Raw genomic sequence first — 18,692 nt, 5'->3', positions numbered from 1 at the left:
CCTCTTCTCACAATTGCTGGCTTTGATATCATATTTGTGTGTGGATGATTTCCTACCTTTACTTATGTTTGCCTTTACTGGAGAGCTTTCCCAGTCATAATTTTCTTGTTTCTAGTTGTGGCCTTTTTTTTTTCCGCCTAGAGAAGTTCCTTTAGCTTACGTTGCAAAGCTGGTCTGGTGGTGCTGAATTCTCTTAGCTTTTGCTTGTCTGTAAAGCTTTTGATTTCTCCATCAAATCTGAATGAGAGCCTTGCTGGGCAGAGTATTCATGGTTGTAGGTTCTTCCCTTTCATCGCTTTAAATGTCACGCCACTTCCTTCTGGTCTGCAGAGTTTCTGCCGAGAAATCAGCCGATAACCTTATGGGGATTCTCTTGTATGTTATTTGTTGCTTTTTCCTTGCTGCTTTTAAGATTTTTCTCTTTGTCTTTAATTTTTGTCAATTTGATTACTATGTGTCTTGGCATGTTCCTTCTTGGATTTATCCTGCCTGGGACTCTCTGTGCTTCTGGACTTGGGTGACTGCTTCCTTTCCCATGTTAGGGAATTTTTCAGCTATTATCGCTTCAAATATTTTCTCAGGTCCCTTCTCTCTCTCTTCTCCTTCTGGGACTGCTATAATGCCAATGTTGGTGCATTTAATGTTGTCCCAGAGGTGTCTTAGACTGCCCTCATTTTTCATTGTTTTTTCTTTGTTCTGTTCTGCAACAGTGATTTCCACCGTTCTGTCTTCCAGCTCACTTATCCATTCTTCTGCCTCAGTTATTCTGCTATTGATTCCTTCTAGTGTATTTTTCATTTCAGTTATTGTATTGTTCACCTCTGGTGGTTCGTTCTTTAATTCTTCTAGGTCTTTGTTAAACATTTCTTTAATCTTCTTGATCCGTGCCTCCATTTTTTCCCCAAGATATTGGATCATTTTTATTATCATTACTCTGAATTCTTTTTCAGGTAGATTGCCTATCTCCACTTCACTTAGTTGTTCTTCTGGGGTTTTATCTTGTTCCTTCATCTGGGACATAATCATCCTCTGCCATGTCATTTTGTCTAACTTTCTGTGACTGTGGTTTCCATTCCACAGGCTGCAGAGTTGTAGTTCTTCTTGCTTCTCCTCTCTGTGCCCTGGCTGTCTAAGAGGCTTGTGCAGGCTTCCTGGTGAGAGGGACTGGTTCTTGCCCATGGTGGGTGGAGCTGGGTCTTTTCCCTCTGGTGGGCAGGGCCAAGCTAAGGGGTGTGTTTAGAGGGCTGTGGGCTCAGGAAGACTTTAAGCAGCCTGTCTGCAGATGGGTGGGACAGTGTTCCTGCCCTGTTGGTTTGGCTTGAGGTTTCCCAGCACTGGAGCCTACAGGCTGTGGGGTGGGGCCATGTCTTTGTAAGAAAATGGTGGCCTCCAGGAGGGCTCACGCCAATAAAGTATATTTTAATAGAAGTAATTTACAATGTTTTGTTAATTTCAGGTATTCAGCAGTGATTCCATTATACATATACATAAATTTTTTTTCAGATTCTTTTCCATTACAGATTATTACCAGATATTAAGTATAGTTCCCTGTGCTATACAATAGGTCCTTGTTGTTTACCTATTTTATATATAGTATGTACTTGTTAATCCCCAAATCCTAATTTATCTCCCCCCACCCCCGCTATCCCCTTTGGTAAACCATAAGTTTGTTTTCTATATCTGTGAATCTATTTCTGTTTTGTAAGTCAGTTCATTTGTATCATTTTTTTAGATTCCACATGTAAGTGATATCATATGATACTGGCTTTATCATACTAAGTAAAGTAAGATAGAGAATCTCTAGGTCCATCCATATTGCTGCAACTGGCATTATTTCATCTTTATGGCTGAGTAATATTCTAGTGTGTGTGTGTGTGTGTGTGTGTGTGTGTATATATATACCACAATGTCCTTATCCATTCATCTGTTGATAGACATTTAGGCTGCTCCCATGAATTGGCTAATGTAAATAGTGCTGCTATGAACATTGGGGTACAGGTATCTTTTTGAATTACAGTTTTCAATTTATACTGTTTTCAATTTATCATTTTACTTTGAGAAAGAGAAAAAAAGTGTCGGTGTCAATGAATGTTTACTTAAAAAAAGCTATTTGGGTTTCCAGGATTGTTAACAAGAAATGTGCTCTTGTTAATATTTAATGGTACAATTTTAAAAGTTCAGTTAATCAAAGTTTAATTCAACAGATTAATAGATTGGTCAGAATCTCCTCTCTAATTCTGTTTTTAGGAAAGAATGCAAATGTTGTTAAAGAAAGCTGGAAAAAAAGAAAAAGAAAAAAAACATGAAACTTCCTGAATGTGTTTTAGGGTTAAAAATAAGATTCAGTAAAATTGCTTGTACATTCTATACCTACAGTACTTTACAACGATAACTTGTATTGAGGAAAAGGACCATGATGCTTGATAAGGAGCGGGAAAAAAGTGTTCCCTATGGAATTCTTAACTAAGGAATTGCAGAAGAGTCAACCAACATATTTTAGCAATATTTTTCTTAGTGAGGTATTTAGTATAGAAAAAAATAATGGGGCAGGAGGGATCTACAATATAAATGTAGGTAGCTATATATTCTTATATTACTCGTTAAGCAGTTCAGTTAGTATGTATTTTGCATTTCATTAGACTGTTGTATGTGTGGTTAGTAATGGGAATTATAAGAGCTCCCTTTCGCAGAACACCTATGGTGTGTTCAAGCTTTATGCTGCCAGGCATTTTACAGACACCATCTAAAACCTAACACAACCCTGCAAGAGGCATACAATTACTATTTAACTGGAGAAGGAACTAAGGACACAAGAAATCAAGGGACTAACTCCAAATCACACAGCTTCTAAGTGAGGGAGCCATTACAAACTCTGGCTGCCTCAAATGCACCAGAGCATACAAGCTTTGTTATAATTCATATTTTAATTATTAACACTATTAAAGGAAATATTTATCACTAACTAGGTGACTTAAATCATTTAACCTTCCTAGGCTTCAGGTTTCTCTTTGGTAAAATGGAGTTGGCTAGTTGATTTGTAATGTTTTTCCAGTTTTCAAAAAGTAACATTGATTTATATAGAGTAAGAAAATTAAAATGGACATTTTTACAATGTTTTTTGTTAAAAATAGGTCATTAACACTGGCCTTTACTAAATCTTGTGATGATGGGGATCTACCTTAAGATGTTCATGTGATTTCTCCCAAATCTCTAGTCTTATTAATCCAGGACTAGTGATCTTACCATTTTCAATGTTATTCCTTAAAACTTACATGTAAGAGGAAATTTCATAATTTTCTCTGGACTACAAAAACTATGTACTTAAATCTTGGCCTTTCAAAGAATCAATAACTTGCACTCAGATATGAATAATGCAAAGAAAACCATTTTTCTGATCTGAAAATAATAAAAATATCAGTTTTTTAAAATTCATGTTTATTTAAATATCTTTTATAGGCAAATGAAAATACTTATAAGCATATTTATAACATGGTAGACATACATATAAATGAAATGTATAAGTAGACAAAATTTAACACATAGACAAATTGATAACATGCTTACATTTGGCTTTAACATTGGCTGTACATTAACACGGATATTGAAAAAAAGACATGTTTTCACAAAAACTGCTAAAAAATGGTCACATTTGTCTTAGTAATAAGTTAGATTTCTTAGACTGATGTTTTATGAAAACTATGTGAAGCTCTAATTTAATCATTCACCTCATATGGTAGCATTATTTGTAAGTGAAGCATATTTCTGTCAATAGAAATGTACATTTACATTATAAATAATATAACATTTTATCAAGACCATGCCACATATATTAAACCAACATGCATGACACATTAAAACGTGAATAATTCACGTACCTTTATGCACAGTATTTAGTTTTGCTATGGCACTCTACCTTTGTGAAACATATAGTTAAGATTTGGCACAGAATCAATAAACTGTATTGCCACTAATCAGAACAAATGTGATTTAAATTTTCCATGGCATAGAAAATGCTCTATCACAATTTACCTCTTCCCTTTACAGTTTATGGACCAATGGCAGTTTTCTGGAATAAATAACAGATATTCACGAACTAAAAGTCCTGTTTAGGTGTTTTGCCTACGCTCTAACTGGAAATGAGTCAGTTGCAGTAAAACATTTCCATCTGTATTGTGGCCAACGAATTTCTAAATAAGGGCTTTATCAGCAATAATACATATCATTATGAGACGCTTTTCTTTGGGAGGCAGAGAGGTTGAAAGGAAACATGGATCTCTTCATAAACCAGGAACATAGGTGGTAAGGAGAACAAATGCCAACTGAGGCAGAAGCAGGGAACGTTCTTTGGAAAGCTGGTGAGAAAGCAAACCGTGAAGTAGCAAAAACCAAAGGCAGGAACTCAGGACTCCATCAAGGCGGAACAGACTGCCACGGGATTAAGGAAACCAAAATCTGTCATTCAAAAGAAACAGTATCCAGAGCATTCTTCTTACAGCATTCTTACATCAGCAAACTACCATTGCTTTCTAGGAAAAGTTGTAAATTTCCACATCAATGTCTAAATCAAGACTGAAGAAATTAAGCTAACTGCCAACTTTTTTTCTTTTTTTCTGAATTCACTAATAAACACAGTGGAAGGAGAAAGGGGATAACATTAAGTAAGTTTCTTCCAAACCAGAGAAGAGAAATCACACTCCAAGTGGAGACTTCAGTTTCTTGTGGTAACTAAGAAAAATGCCTCAGTTCTTTTTCACAGTTTTTCTAAGATAAATATGAGGTGTTGTATTTTGAGAGACCGGTTGACGGAATCTACTCCTTTCATAAAACCTTGATAAATTAATATTTGTATTTATTATTAGGGGGAAAAGGAAGTAGTAGATCTTAAGTTTACTTTTTATACAAATATGCTTTATTCTAAAAAAAATAGAGCAATGAATGTAATATTAGTTGCTTTATGATCCTTGCTTTTCTGAGGGCCTTTAAGGGCCTTTAAACAGGGAAATGTCAAAAAACATCACACAGGTTAAATAAAACAGGCAAACTTTTGTCTTAAAGCTGTTAAGGTGCAAACAGACATAAAGATTACGAACCATAGAGCACTGAGTTTTCAAGAGTGAAATCATACCAAAACCTCGATAAGTTTTCGCTGACATCATAGGAGAGTAAGTGGTCGGGAAGGTCACTGATGGTACCCTGCACGGCCAGCACATGCGGGGCCAAGGTGAAGGGTACGTCGCTCAGAAGCTCGGCCATTAATGAGCTGTTTTCCAGAGTCTGGCCTGCCTTATTTTCCATCTCGGGGCCTGCTACAGTCACACTGGATGAGTTTTCTTTGCCAATCTAAAAATACATATATATTTAAGTCATTTAGACCTTATGGACTTTGAGGTTATATGGCGTTATCAAAATGTGGCATTAATATATCAAAGTGATTGAGAAATGTGGAATATATAAACATTCCCAGATTAGAACGCAGCTATTTACTTACTTGAGAAATAAATCCATCTATATCTCTACTAGGTTTTATTTATTTATTTTTTAAATTAATTAATTTATTTTTGGCTGTGTTGGGTCTTTGTTGCTGTGAGCAGGCTTTCTCTAGTTGCGGCGAGCGGGGGCTACTCTTCGTTGGGGTGCACGGGCTTCTCATTGCGGTGGCTTCTCTTGTTGTGGAGCGTGGGCTCTAGGCGCGCAGGCTCAGTAGTTGTGGCTCGCCGGCTCTAGAGCACAGGCTCAGGAGTTGTGGCGCACGGGCTTAGTTGCTCTGCGGCATATGGGATCTTCCCGGACCAGGGCTTGAACCCATGTCCCCTGCATTGGCAGGTGGATTCTTAACCAGTGCACCACCAGGGGAGTCCTCTACTCGGTTTTAAAATGAATCCTAAGCCCTACTCTTATTCAGATGGACCATCTACGGGCCCCTCCAATACAAATGGGCCCTCTTGCTGTTTCGCTAGCCCAGATAATGTCCACAAAGTCATTCTCTGCTTTTCCAAATCTGATGTCAGCTTTCAGGCTCCATAGAATCCCCAGCTTCCCTCTGAAATCTTATATCAACATAGTTCAAAGTGACCTTGCTCACTTGAGAATGACTATGGGGCAAACTGCCCAGGATATTATTTGGCATTTCCTTTACATGTCCTTGCTAGTTGCTGTTTCACGTGCTTATGTCTTATCCCCAACTAGAATCTAGGGTCCTTGAGGGCAAATAATCTATTTTACCTATCTTTGTATTCTCTGTCTTTCATACGTTGCTGCTTTACCCTAATACATACTTGGGAATTTACCTCTAATGTGTACCGTACATAGTGGTTGATAACCTGCCTTTCGCTGGAAGTAAAATCCTATGTTATGTAAGTTATTAAAATAAGAAGAATTGATAACATCTTGTTCAATTTCTTTAAAGTTGGTATGTCTTGCATACAGGAGTTTACCAAAAGACATGCAGCACTAGGGTGTTCATAGTAGCACTCACTGCAAGCCCTGAGCTGGTAGAGTGAGCTGGTATCCATTCATCAATAGTAGAATGGATAATAAACAGAAGTATATTTACAGCAATGAGAACGAACAACCTGCCACTGCAAGCAGCTGAAACCTAACTCAAACCAGGTCAGGCAAAAATTTATTCCCCCACCCCACCCCCAGTCTCATGCAGAATCAAACTCCCGGGTCTTTACAAGGCCCATTGTGATCTGGCCTCGGGTACTTCTCTGACCTTAGCCCGGCTGGTCTGCCCTTGCTCAGGCCCCTCTAGTTCCACTGTCTCCTTGCCGTGGCTCGTGCAGTCTGCCTGCTTCTGCCTCAGGCCTTTGTTTTCCAGATCCTCCGCCCAAGAGGTTCTTCTCCCACATAAACACAGGGCTCTTTCCCTCCCCTCCTTTCCAGTGGTGGCCCAAATGTCACCTTCTCAGTGAGGCCTTTCCTGACTGTTTCATTAGACTGTTTCCTGCCACCTCACCTCGTCCACTCCAGCATTCCCTGCCTGCCTCTCCTGCTTCTGTCCTCTCCATAGTCCTTGGCACCTGGTTATAATGGTATATAATTTATTCTGATTATCATCCCTCAGAAGCTTAAGGAGTTTTTGTCTCTCATGTTCACTGCTATATCCCAAATGCCAGGATGAGTGTCTAGCGTTCAGTAAATATTTGTTGAATAAATGAAAGCAGACAAGACTTTTGCCTGAATAGGGCTTATATTATAATGGCTATAAATGCGGATAAATTCCTATCTCTAAGTCTAGAGGAGAATGATTTTCTGTGTAAGAAATAACAATTTTGTAAAACTTTTTATGGAAGTGCAAAATACAAACAGAAATGGGGTACATCATAAGTGTATACCTGGCTAAGTTTTTTGTTTTGTTTTGTTTTGTTTGCGGTACACGGGTCTCTCACTGTTGTGGCCTCTCCCGTTGCGGAGCACAGGTTCCGGACGCACAGGCTCAGCGGCCATGGCTCATGGGCCCAGCCGCTCCGTGGCATGTGGGATCTTCCTGGACCGGGGCACGAACCCACGTCCCCTGCATCGGCAGGCAGACTCTCAACCACTGCGCCACCAGGGAAGCCCTAGCTGGCTAAGTTTTAACCAGCGAAACACCTATGAGCAACCACTACCCAGATCAGGAAATAGAAATGACCCTATTTCTATCGGGTCATAGAAAGAGAGTGGTGCTCTCTTTCAGTCACAGTCAACTCCCTGACCCCTAGATGACCATTCTGACTTGTAACAACAGAGATTGAGTCACCTGTTTTTATATTTTAAATGAAGGTAATCATACATTTTTGTTTGCAGCTTTTTTCACTCAACATTATATGTATGAGATTCATCCATGTTGTTGCATGTGGGATTAAAAATTTTTGAAGAACATATTTTTGCAGAGGAGATACATTCTGACTGATGGCTTAAAAGAATTGTTTGGTTGACAGCAGGCAGTGAGGGGTAACAGGGCCAGGGAAGGAAGTAGGAAGACCAGCTGGGAAAGAGAGATGATGGTGATGTGGATTAGCGATGTGATAGTAAAGGTGAGAGAGAGCGGTTGTGTTTTAGATAGACTTAAAGGTTAAAGTCAATAGGGTGTGCTGATGGAATAGATGGTGGGGCGTGAGAACAAGAGTGGAGTCAAGTATGAGGCCAAAGTTTTTGGCCTGAGCAATAAGGATGCGTTCTCCATTCACAGGGATGGGGCTTGGACAGGAAGGTGAAGAGTTCAGTTTTGGATGTTCCCCGTGCCTAGCAGACGTCTACGTGGAGCTGTTAGCAGGCAGAGGGATGTAACTCAAGTCTGGAGCTAGTGCAATCTGGTGGAGAAAGTCGGCTTGGTGTGTGTTTAAAAGAGGACGGGGGGAGAGAAAGCGAAGACAAATACGAGAACAGACTGTTTTCCAGACATTATGCTGTAAACGGGAAAAGAGATGGCCAGTAGCTGGAAAGGGAAGTGGGGTCATGAGAGCTGTCTCTTGATTTTTCTTTTTCTTTTTTAAGTTGGGAGAAACAATGTTTGTTTATATGCTAAAGAGAAGAAGCTCCTAAGAAAGGAAAACACAGAGATTCTGTAGAGAAGGAACTGCTCTCTTCACAGTCATCCCCCAACACCTAGAACAGAGGCTCTCAAGAAATACCTGTGTAGTAAAATGACTCTGGATGAATGGAGTTACCAAACACATCCCTATCAAGAGTTGTTTTACAGCTTCATGTGAAAATAAAATACCAGAATCCTTTCTTAGGATGGCAACTAGAACAAATGTAACCTCACCCGGTGATGACAAAGCTTTTTAGACAGGTCCATGCAGGCAATGAATGGATAGAATCTGCTTCCTGAAACCTGACTGGGATTTAAATAGTAAGTGTCCCTGGGTCAGCCGAGAGCACAGGTATCAGTGAGTAATGATGCCACAATTCCAGCTTCTTTAAAGGGCATCACTATACACTGGTTTTAAAGATTACAGATGCACCAGGGCTTTGGTTACCATGGGCCAGCATGGCAGAGTGTTTAAAAACACACAGCATAGAGCTAGACTACTTGGGTACAAATCCTGCCTACTAATAAGCAAATGGCCTTGGACAAGTTATTCAACTTCTCTGCGTCTGTTTCCTTAGCTGTATTAGGAAATCAGTAGTAGTACCTATTTCATAGAATTGTTATGAGAATTATATGAAGTAATATAAGTAGTAAGTAATTTATGAGTAAGTAGAATAACGCTTAGCACATGTTAAAAGTCAGTGATAAATAAAAAATTTAGTAATGTCAGACCCCTCTTGGCTTTAGATAAAGTCTAGGATCCATCCATTTCTTTTGGGTTTTTTTGACATTCACAGATGGTTCAAACAATCTTACCTTCCCCTCTCTTCTTATATCTTGTCTTCTCTCTTAATCTCATGGGCAAATGTTCCCTAGATCTGTTGATCGCATTCCATACCTGAACTTTCTTCCCTTTCTCCCTTGAGTACAGAATGTTCTCCAGTTTCATTAGCCAAATCATCTCCTTTCTTAAACAAAAGCATTCTTAAAATCTCACCTTCTCCACTAAAAAGGAGGTATGTTAACCCGGAGCACTCTGCTTTCTAAACATACAACTTCTAAGGTTTACCTCTCTGGCAGCAATGGTTATTCCTTTGTTCATGCTTTTATTAATGCTCTTCCCTTTCCTTTACAAATCATTCTTGTCTGTTAGAGCATAATTCCTTGAGGACAAGACTATATCTAGTATAATAAAGGAATTGAGCCATGTGGTTTCTTGTTCAAGGTCTCCTGATAAAACTGCCATATGCCATAAGCAGAAGGGGGCTGCTTCATCCACCTGGGCCTCAGTTCTCTATTCTGTAAAATGAGTGGTGAGGGGCAAAAAATGATGATGATGGTGGTGATGGTGACAGCAACTAGCGTACACTGAACACTTTGTGCCAGGCTCCATCTAAGCGGTCTAAGTATATGAACTCATTTAAGTCCTGCAACAGCACTGTAGGGCGTGTCCTATTACTAGTCTCATGTTAAAAAACAAGAGAACACTGAGGCACAGAAAGGTTAAGGAAGTTGTCTCAGGTTACACAGCTAGCTAGTCTGTGGTAAAACTGAGAATCAAACTCAGTGATCTTGAAAGTTCTGTGTTCTAAGGTCTTGTACCTTTCAGCCATGCTTTGGGTAGACTGGCTGACTGGATGAACAAAGCCTCGAAAATTTAGGGGACAGTACTGGAAAATATGACAGTTACTAACATAGCACCTTGGCTTAATTTAGAAGGAAAATCGACTCTACTAGCTTTTACCTTTAGGAAGAAAGGATTGAGAAAATCATTAAGGTGATAGATATTAGACTGAGGAAGGATGGAAAAGGAACTATAACTTAAGAGATATTTATCCCTGGAAATGAATCTACCAGTAGCCTGGATAAACCATGGGGAAAACACCATGGACAGTGAAACAAGATTGTCTATGAGTTGATCATGGGTGAAAGGGAGAGATAGGAAGGTATGTGGGCATGTACTACAGTATTCTTTCTACCTTGGTATATGTTTGAAGACTTTCCATAATAAAAAGTTTCCAAAATTTAAATTAAGTTAAAAAACACTGTGGACACAGTGTTCCACTAAATGCCTCCTAGAAGGCTCTGAGCATCAGCGGTGCTATATGTCTTACTCCAGTGTCTATTTCTTAACCGTTGGCTAGAGTGCCACGTTCCAGTCTCCAAGGAGGCTGCCTGCCCTCTTGGCAGCAAGGGTGAGTGCCATGATGCAGCTGCTGTTGGCATGCTGAGAGTTGGAAGGGGAGAAATTATAAGACAAAATAAGAGTAAGTCACAAAGAAAATGGGAGTCAAAATTCAAGGACCCTACACCCACTAACCCTGATCACTGAGTCCCTAGCTTGGCAGCCAATGGCAGCAGAGGTTGGGGGGTGAAGGCTGAGACAGGTGCATGAGTCCCCCTGCAAAAAGCAGCCTTCTCTCTTAGACACAAAGTCTTTCAATTTTTTTCATTTGCATAATACAATGGGTCTTTAAAGGGAAGAACGAGTATGTTAACCACAATGGAGCAGGAAGAAAAGAATCAATTAACCTTACGGTTAATAGCCAAATTTAAAAATAATACCTCAAATATTGTGTTCATAAAGCATACTTGTTACTTTTGTGATTAATCCTGTTCACAGAAATGCTGCTATGATAATATTCTTGAATGTAAGTTCCTTCCTATAATCTAGCTTTAATATTTCTTTTTCAAATGAACGTTTGCCCTTACACCGGTGAACATGAGTATACCATGTCAGAATCTTTTTTCATCTCAGGGAGAAAATAAATTTCCTTATCTGTATCATGACAACAAACAAAGTTTACAATTAATCAGCTGTTTTCATAAAAATTATTTCTTGTTCATCAGTTAACCTGTTAAAAATGGGCTGGCCAGAGCTTCCGTGGTGGCGCAGGGGTTGAGAGTCTGCCTGCCGATGCAGGGGACGCGGGTTCGTGCCCCGGTCCGGGAAGATCCCACATAGCGCGGAGCGGCTGGGCCTGTGAGCCATGGCCGCTGAGCCTGCGTGTCCGGAGCCTGTGCTCCGCAACGGGAGAGGCCACAGCAATGAGAGAGAGGCCCGCGTACCGGGAAAAAAAAAAAGGGCTGGCCAGGTTTATCTTGGGTTCCTTACATTCTATTATCTTTGTTTCGAATAATTCAAAGTGGTTTATAGGCACTATTCTTCCCTTTCTTGCAGAAGGGCTGTAAAAATTCATGAGGTTCAATCTGTAAAATCTTAGAGCTTAGGAAAAAACACACTCCAAGAGTACAAGGCACATCACACTTTTTCGTAAAGTCTTAGAAAGATGAAGTCACTTTCCCAGAGCAACAGAAGGTTCGTGGCATCCTTGTGAACCTCACTCTTGGGTGTTTGGAAGCAAGGAAATGGAGGTTTAAGAACAGACTACTACATTTTTCCTGGCACAGAGGCTCCACTAACCGCCATGAAATCTATTAAGGGGAGCCAACTTTGCAAACGTGCTAACAATTTGGAGACTTCATCTACTTAGCCATACCAGACTAAAGTATGAATAGTTTATTAATATGAACATCACCTATATTTGGCATCTTTTAAAACCTCCTGCCTTTTTCTGCAACCCGTGTCTCAGATAAGTAGAGATAAAATAGTGTCCTATAAAAGCAAAATACTGAAGCATTGAAATTTAGAAACCAGCCTTAACCCCAACAGTAACAGAACCTATTAAAAGAACATGAAACCAAGTACAAAACACCCATCTATCACATTCAATTTACATGCAAAGAAGGTAGCTGTATCAAGCATACTTCTAGGAAACGAGTTATAGTAAGAAAAGGTAATATCCAGCTCTGGCCGTCTATGCCTTTAAATTCTACGCCTATAAATAAAAGACACGTTCCCTTGAATAATAGCCTGAACAGGGAACACCGTCACTTTATCTCCTCAGATAACTATCCATTCTATTTTGGCTTCAGCTGCTATCTGCTTGCATTACATCAGCGTCTCAATGGGGGTGGGGTAGGGGGCAAATCTGAGTCAGAAGCATCAGGGGACAAGAGGTTAGGAAAAGGTGATACAAGTAATGGCACAGTTAAGGCAGCACTCAAGCTTCTTACTTCTTCTAAGAAGTTACTTGCCAATAAATGTCCGGCTAGCTGATAAAAGCCAGAGGATTGGGCTCTTCCACCTACGTAAGTCCTAAGCAATAGTCTCCTTTCAATTGGGAGAAATTATATTGCAAAGGAAGAGACTATTTCCTGTTTTCTGCCAATCCCCACTATCGAGAACAGTCATACCTGCACATGACAAGCACCCATTAAATATTCCGAATGGCACTGAATCTGGTCCCCTTGTTCCTCAGATACCTTAGACTTGATTTTTAAATTAAGGGGTTGGTCCAAAGAAACAAACGAAAGCCCAGAATACTTTACCGCTGATACAGATAAATTAGGCAGAAGAGAGCTGAAGTCACTCAAAACTTCTGTGTTCCATGTGACTTGGGCTCCTAGTTCAAGGATACTGCATATTTTGGTAGCAAACTAAGAGGCTAGGTTAGAAAGCAGGTATTTTCTTTGCTCCCTTTTCTTTCTGATTTATGACATCATTTCAGTTTTCATTTCTTTTGTTTCCTTATTTGCTCCCCTTTTCTCTTCTTTCTCTTTTCCTCAGTGTTTCCACCTGCTCAAGCTTCCTAATGCTCCCGTCTTTCTTTAAAAAAGAAAAAAAGTTCTCCTGACTTCCTCTTTTCAGAACTCCAGCTGACTGTACGTGAAGAAGGAGAAGCAAGCCGGCTGTCACTTGCTTCTGTAATCTGTTCCATGTATTCTTGGAAAAGTGGCTTCACTAAAGCCAGAAAATCTTCTGTACTAGCCAACTGGAGTGGGGGAGCAGTGGGAAGAGGAAAGAAGAGCATTTTAGGAAATGAACCTGGAAGAAACAGTGTATTCAATGTGGGATCCTGTTTCATACTGGTTTTGAAAATACAAAGAGCTGTTGCAGTGATTTTTTTAAAAAAACATTTAAAAAGTTTATAAAAATTCGTGATCTTTAACCTTAAGCTGTCCAGACATCTCCTATTTTCCCAGTAAGCCTCCCCCGTTCGTTCTTTACAGCACGGATTTCACCCCTTCTCTTCTCTCGCCCGACATCATCACCTTCCTCCTTGCTGTCAGCAGGTGGTTAGCCTCCTACTTAATAGAGAAAACAGGAACCATCAGCTGAGGATCTCCTCTACCTGCTGTATCCAAAAGACTTATCTACATTTGAACCCATCTGTACTTCCCTCCTGCCACAGAGGGCAAGTTGCCCTCCTCCTACCCAAAGCGAACCCTTCCCCGGTGCTCCACGTTCATCTTGTCCCCACTCTTCAAGGACATGGCTTCATCAGTCAGAAGCTCCTCTAATTGCTCATCTTTTATATAATCAGTTCACCATTTACAGAAAATTTTCCTCAAGTCTATATGGCCCGTTGACATCTCACCCACTGAACTCCCCTCCCACACTATCTTTCTACTTTGTTTCTCAGCCCGGCTGAGACCATCGCTGACACTGGCTATCTGCTTCATTCCTCACCCACTGCCATCTGCCTCTATCTCTGCCCCTCCACTGCCACTGATTTCTCCAAGGTTACTCATAATCACTCTTTTGCTGAACTCAGAAGATGACGTGAAGTGCTAAACTTACAGGACCTCTTCGTTGCACTTAAAACAGGTGACTCTTTGGGTTTTTATTTCTTGGCTTCTGTAACACTTGTTAGTTTTTCCTTCTGTTTCTTTGCGTATTTCTGAAATGGTATTTTCCAGGGCCTCATTTCTGTTCCTTTATTCTTAGTCTCAACACGCTTCCCTGCATGAGCTTATCCATATCCAAGGTGCCTACTGCCCTACTCTTCCACCCAAAGTACGTATGTTGATACGTGTGTGTGTACATACATACACACACACACACACACACACACACACACACCCCAGTCTCGAACCCAGCTTTCTATCTAGAGCTCCTAACCCATATGTTCAAACCTTATTATACATTTTCTTTCAGATATTCAACAGGGATCTTAACTCAGTGTGTTCTAAACCTTGCTCTCATCTTTTCCCTAAGTCTACCCCAAACCTAATGCTCTCCTAATAAATATTTTCTGTATTGGTGAAGGGTACTAACACAGTTGCCCAACACAGAAACCTGAATTATCTTCGACTTCTCTTTCCCTCTCACTTCCTCTATGCAGTAAATGACAGAGTCCTACTGACTTTGATGTTTTTAATGTCTCCCCAAGTCCATCCATTTCTCTTTAGGTCCACTGTCACTCTCTTAGTGCAGGCCACCAGGGCCTCCTGCTGTGAGTGTTACCAGAGCTGCCCCCTATACTACATTCTCCCTATCACTGGTGATGTCTAAAACCCACGCTCTTCTTTGCTTAAAACTCCTCAATGTCTTTGGAGAAAAGCACAAACTCCTTATAGCATATAAGGTATGATCTGGCCTTGCTCATCCCTCCAGTTTCTTTTATTACCGTTCTCTAAGCTCTTTACTCCATTTAAATGATTGCTGTTATCCAAACACGCCAGGCTCTCTTTTTAGCTCCGAGCCTTGTCTTATTTTCAATTACTTTTGCCTAAATTAGGACATCTTTCTCTCTTTTACTACTCCCTTCATCTTGCCTATAGGATGTACTTCAGGACTCTTTTAGAAAGATTTCCCCAACTCACTCCTCAAACCTGGGCCATGTCCCTGTCTGTGTGTTCCCTTAACAGTCTGCATACCTCTCTCACAGTATATATCATAGTGGAATCGAATTCTCTGTCACCATCATAAAACCATGGGCAGCTCAAAGCCAGCAACAATAGATTTCCTCTCCATTTCCCTAGCAATCAGAGCAATGCCTGGCTCATGACAGGTGATCAATGCATGTTTAGTGAATGGCTAAGTAATTTAAATTTCTTCATATTATGTTAATCCTGGATTTCTGCATTTGTTTGTTTGCTCCTAATAAGACTTTACCACCTCTTTTCCGCAATATCACTGACATGTGATACACGTCAGACAGAACTTAAAACTAGTTGGAGACCCCAGCTACATCTATTTCTTGAAGAAAGAGATGGGTTGTTCTTGACTTGCCAAATGAACCATTTCACAAATATGTCTTCCAAAGGAAGCTCAATGTGGTCCTGCCACAATAGAGATGAAACCGTTTGGGAAATATTTTTACCAGAGACCTACCTTTCTTTCACTGAGAGAAGGACAGAAGCTAACCTTAGCTACTCCAAATTCCCCTTAATCAACTGTCTTAGTCTGTTCAGGCTGCTTAGACTAGGTAGCTTATAAACAACAGAAGTTTGTTTCTCTTGGTTCTGGAGGCGCTGAGGAGTCCAAGATGAAGGTGCTGGCAGATTCAGTGTGTGGTAAGGCCTGCTTTCTGGCTCACAGACTGCCCTCTTTTTGCTGTAACATCAAATGGCGGAAGGGTCCAAGGAGCTCCCTGGGGCCTCTTTTATAAGGGCCCTTATCTCATCTATGAGGTCTTTTACCCTCATGACCTAATCACCTCCCAAAGGCCCAGCCTCCCAATACTCTCACACTGGAGATTAGTTTCAACATGAGAATTTGGGGGGGATGCAATCAGTCTACAGCTTCAACCTGCCTTGCTTAGGAGCCAGTATTTCTCCACAACTATGTGGTACAGTCTGACAGAGCTGCAGGGGAGCCTGTGCTTGGGGGCAGGGGTATGGGGTACAGGGCAGCAGGACTAGGTAAGCAGTGTAAGGGGAGGAAAGCCTGAGAGACGACAGCTGAAGAGGTGGGTAGGAGAGGGGATGGGGAGGTAAATGCCATTTATTTAGTTTCTGTTCACCTCTGTTAAAGAGAAAAGCCTCTTTCTTCTTTGGTTTCCATAAAGACGGATTTTTCTTTAAGCACCCTGGCCTTCTGCCCACCCCCTACTCCTCCCCAAGGAGGTAGAATGAGTTACCTGGTTGGTGGAAGATAGCCAAGGATCCATGTTTCTAGATGGGGGAAATTGATCCACCCAAGATCCTGAGGCCTGGGGAAAGTCTCTTTCTCCTTCTCTCTCTACTTGGACTAGGGGAGACAAGTAACCTGGGTAAGAGTGCGTGCTGTGCTGGCTTAAACTTTCCCCACAGTCTAGACGTGGGTTATTGGGACCCTGGAAGTCCATTTTAGCTGTTACACTAAGCTGCCTCCTCCAACCTAGGCTCTATCAGTCAAAAGGGTGAGCGCCATCTTGTTTCTCTGTTTGCTGGCTCTTTGGTCTTATTTCTCCATTGGTTCAGGATGCAGGTGAGGAAAAGCAGTGCCCTGTATTAGGACGTTAGGACCCCACCGAATTCTACTTCCCAAAGCAACTCCATGTACAGTAAAAAAGAGAGGCATCTTAAACACACCGAAAAATAGAAACAAACCAGCAAAAACAAAGTCATGCAGATATGAAATGATCTGGAAATTTAAAACATAACAAAGTAGGGCTTCCCTGGTGGTGCAGTGGTTGGGAGTCCGCCTGCCGATGCAGGGGACACGGGTTCATGCCCCGGTCCGGGAAGATCCCACATGCCGCAGAGCGACTGGGCCCGTGAGCCATGGCCGCTGAGCCTGCGCGTCCGGAGCCTGTGCTCCGCAACGGGAGAGGCCACAACAGTGAGACGCCCGTGTACCGCAAAAAAAAAAAAAAAAAAAAAAAACTTATCTGTCCTGTAATGCTCTATGAAACAACTTATGGGTATGATTTTATCAGTTTCATAATTCAGTTAAATCTATGAGATCAGAAAAGTTCTAATCAGAATCTTGGAAAAATGGCAATTAATATTTGCTTAGTGCTTTACATGGTTTTTGAAGTTGTCTCACATACGCTATTTCACTTGAGCCTCACAAGCCACTAAATCTGATTGGGAAGCTATTGTTTCTATTCTCATCTTCCGAGGCTCAGAGTTTAGTGATTATCTAAGGTCACACCACTACGAACTGACAAAGACTTGTACTCAGGGTCTCCTGACTTAGAATCTGATGTTCCCACTGCAATATAAAGGTCATCATCAAGAGAAATAATTTTAAAGTTTACCTGTCTGGTTGTTTTATTTTTTAAAGAACTTAAAATTAACAATTTCTCTATGGACAAGTGTTTTCTGGAGTAGAGGATGAAGTTCCAAAAATACAGACTGTGCCACTCTAGAAACAGCGTTTAAAGTAACGGTTCAGCTAAGCATCTTATTACTAGGTTAAATCTATCAAGCTGGATAAAAAATGTAATAGCTTAGAAAACTGCAGCATCTGATCACCGCCAAGGTTACACAATGGCTTAGGCTTTTGTGCACAAATTCTTCAAGCTTGTTACGCGCACCACAGTTTTGAAGAATTTGATATCGCTTATTAGTCACACTGGAACCTACTTAACTTCCCATTTACATAGTTTTATTTATTTCAAATATCTATTCAACTTCTTCAGAATGCAATGCAACAAGATCATATTTTTCTAGGTAATTTCAAAGGAAAACAATGAAAAGTGATCTTGCACATTTCCTCAGCACACTGAATATTAATTTCATTGTAATGATTTTCATTTTGTGAAACAATAAAGTACTTCAACTGTCTGCATATATAATCAGAAAGAAAATGGAATACTTTTCTATTTTTAAAGCTGGTAAGAGAATATAAATCTATATATTTGTTTTTATATAACTAGATGTTTAAATGTATATCATTAGATGTTTATAATTAGATATAAAAACAAATGTTTTATACTTATATAATATTGATTGAATGGAAATAATACCATAGGATACTAGTAGGAAATACAAAAAGAAAGTAAATCTAAAAATATTAAGTAATAGCTATATGCTGGCTTTTTTGGCATGTGCTTTGATGAAATGAACATTTAATAAATGTATAACCTAAGTATAATATACCTTTTTAAGAACATTTAGAATTTAATCAATTCATGTTAAGGTTGTAGTTTGAAGACAGAAAGCTAATCTGTTTTGCTGCTCTTTTAACTGCAAAATTTATATTTTGTCATTGTTTTATCATTATTATGTAAAAACATAAATACATAATTTTTAGTATGCACTTCAAATTGTCATGTTCATAGCCAGAATTCAAAGACAATTATCAGTAGGATCTCATGCTCACACTGCATATAAACATCTTTCTAATCTCAGGAAACGAATAATTCTTTAAGAAATAGAAAAATACTAGTTAAGAAAAGCC

At 40.1% G+C, this 18,692-nt stretch overlaps 1 protein-coding gene across 4 annotated transcripts in view; it reads right to left on the bottom strand.

Moving 5' to 3' along the window:
- Positions 1-4,603: 4,603 nt before the first annotated feature.
- UMAD1 (UBAP1-MVB12-associated (UMA) domain containing 1) overlaps positions 4,604-18,692 on the bottom strand; it is a 253,280-nt gene continuing 239,191 nt past the window's right edge. For all 4 annotated transcript variants that reach the window (XR_004351373.1, XM_032642596.1, XM_032642595.1 and 1 more), the window contains one exon: positions 4,604-5,340. Coding sequence is in view for 3 of the 4 variants with exons in the window: in XM_032642596.1 (XP_032498487.1) it covers positions 5,083-5,340 (258 nt within the window). In the remaining variant the exon portion in view is untranslated. The remainder of the gene's footprint in view (positions 5,341-18,692) is intronic.

Source organism: Phocoena sinus, chromosome 9 (genome assembly GCF_008692025.1).
Source record: "Phocoena sinus isolate mPhoSin1 chromosome 9, mPhoSin1.pri, whole genome shotgun sequence".
In the NCBI taxonomy this organism is placed as follows: domain Eukaryota; kingdom Metazoa; phylum Chordata; class Mammalia; order Artiodactyla; family Phocoenidae; genus Phocoena; species Phocoena sinus.
The sequence above is the reverse complement of the archived record's forward strand: the minus strand, read 5'-3'. Positions and strand labels throughout refer to the sequence as shown.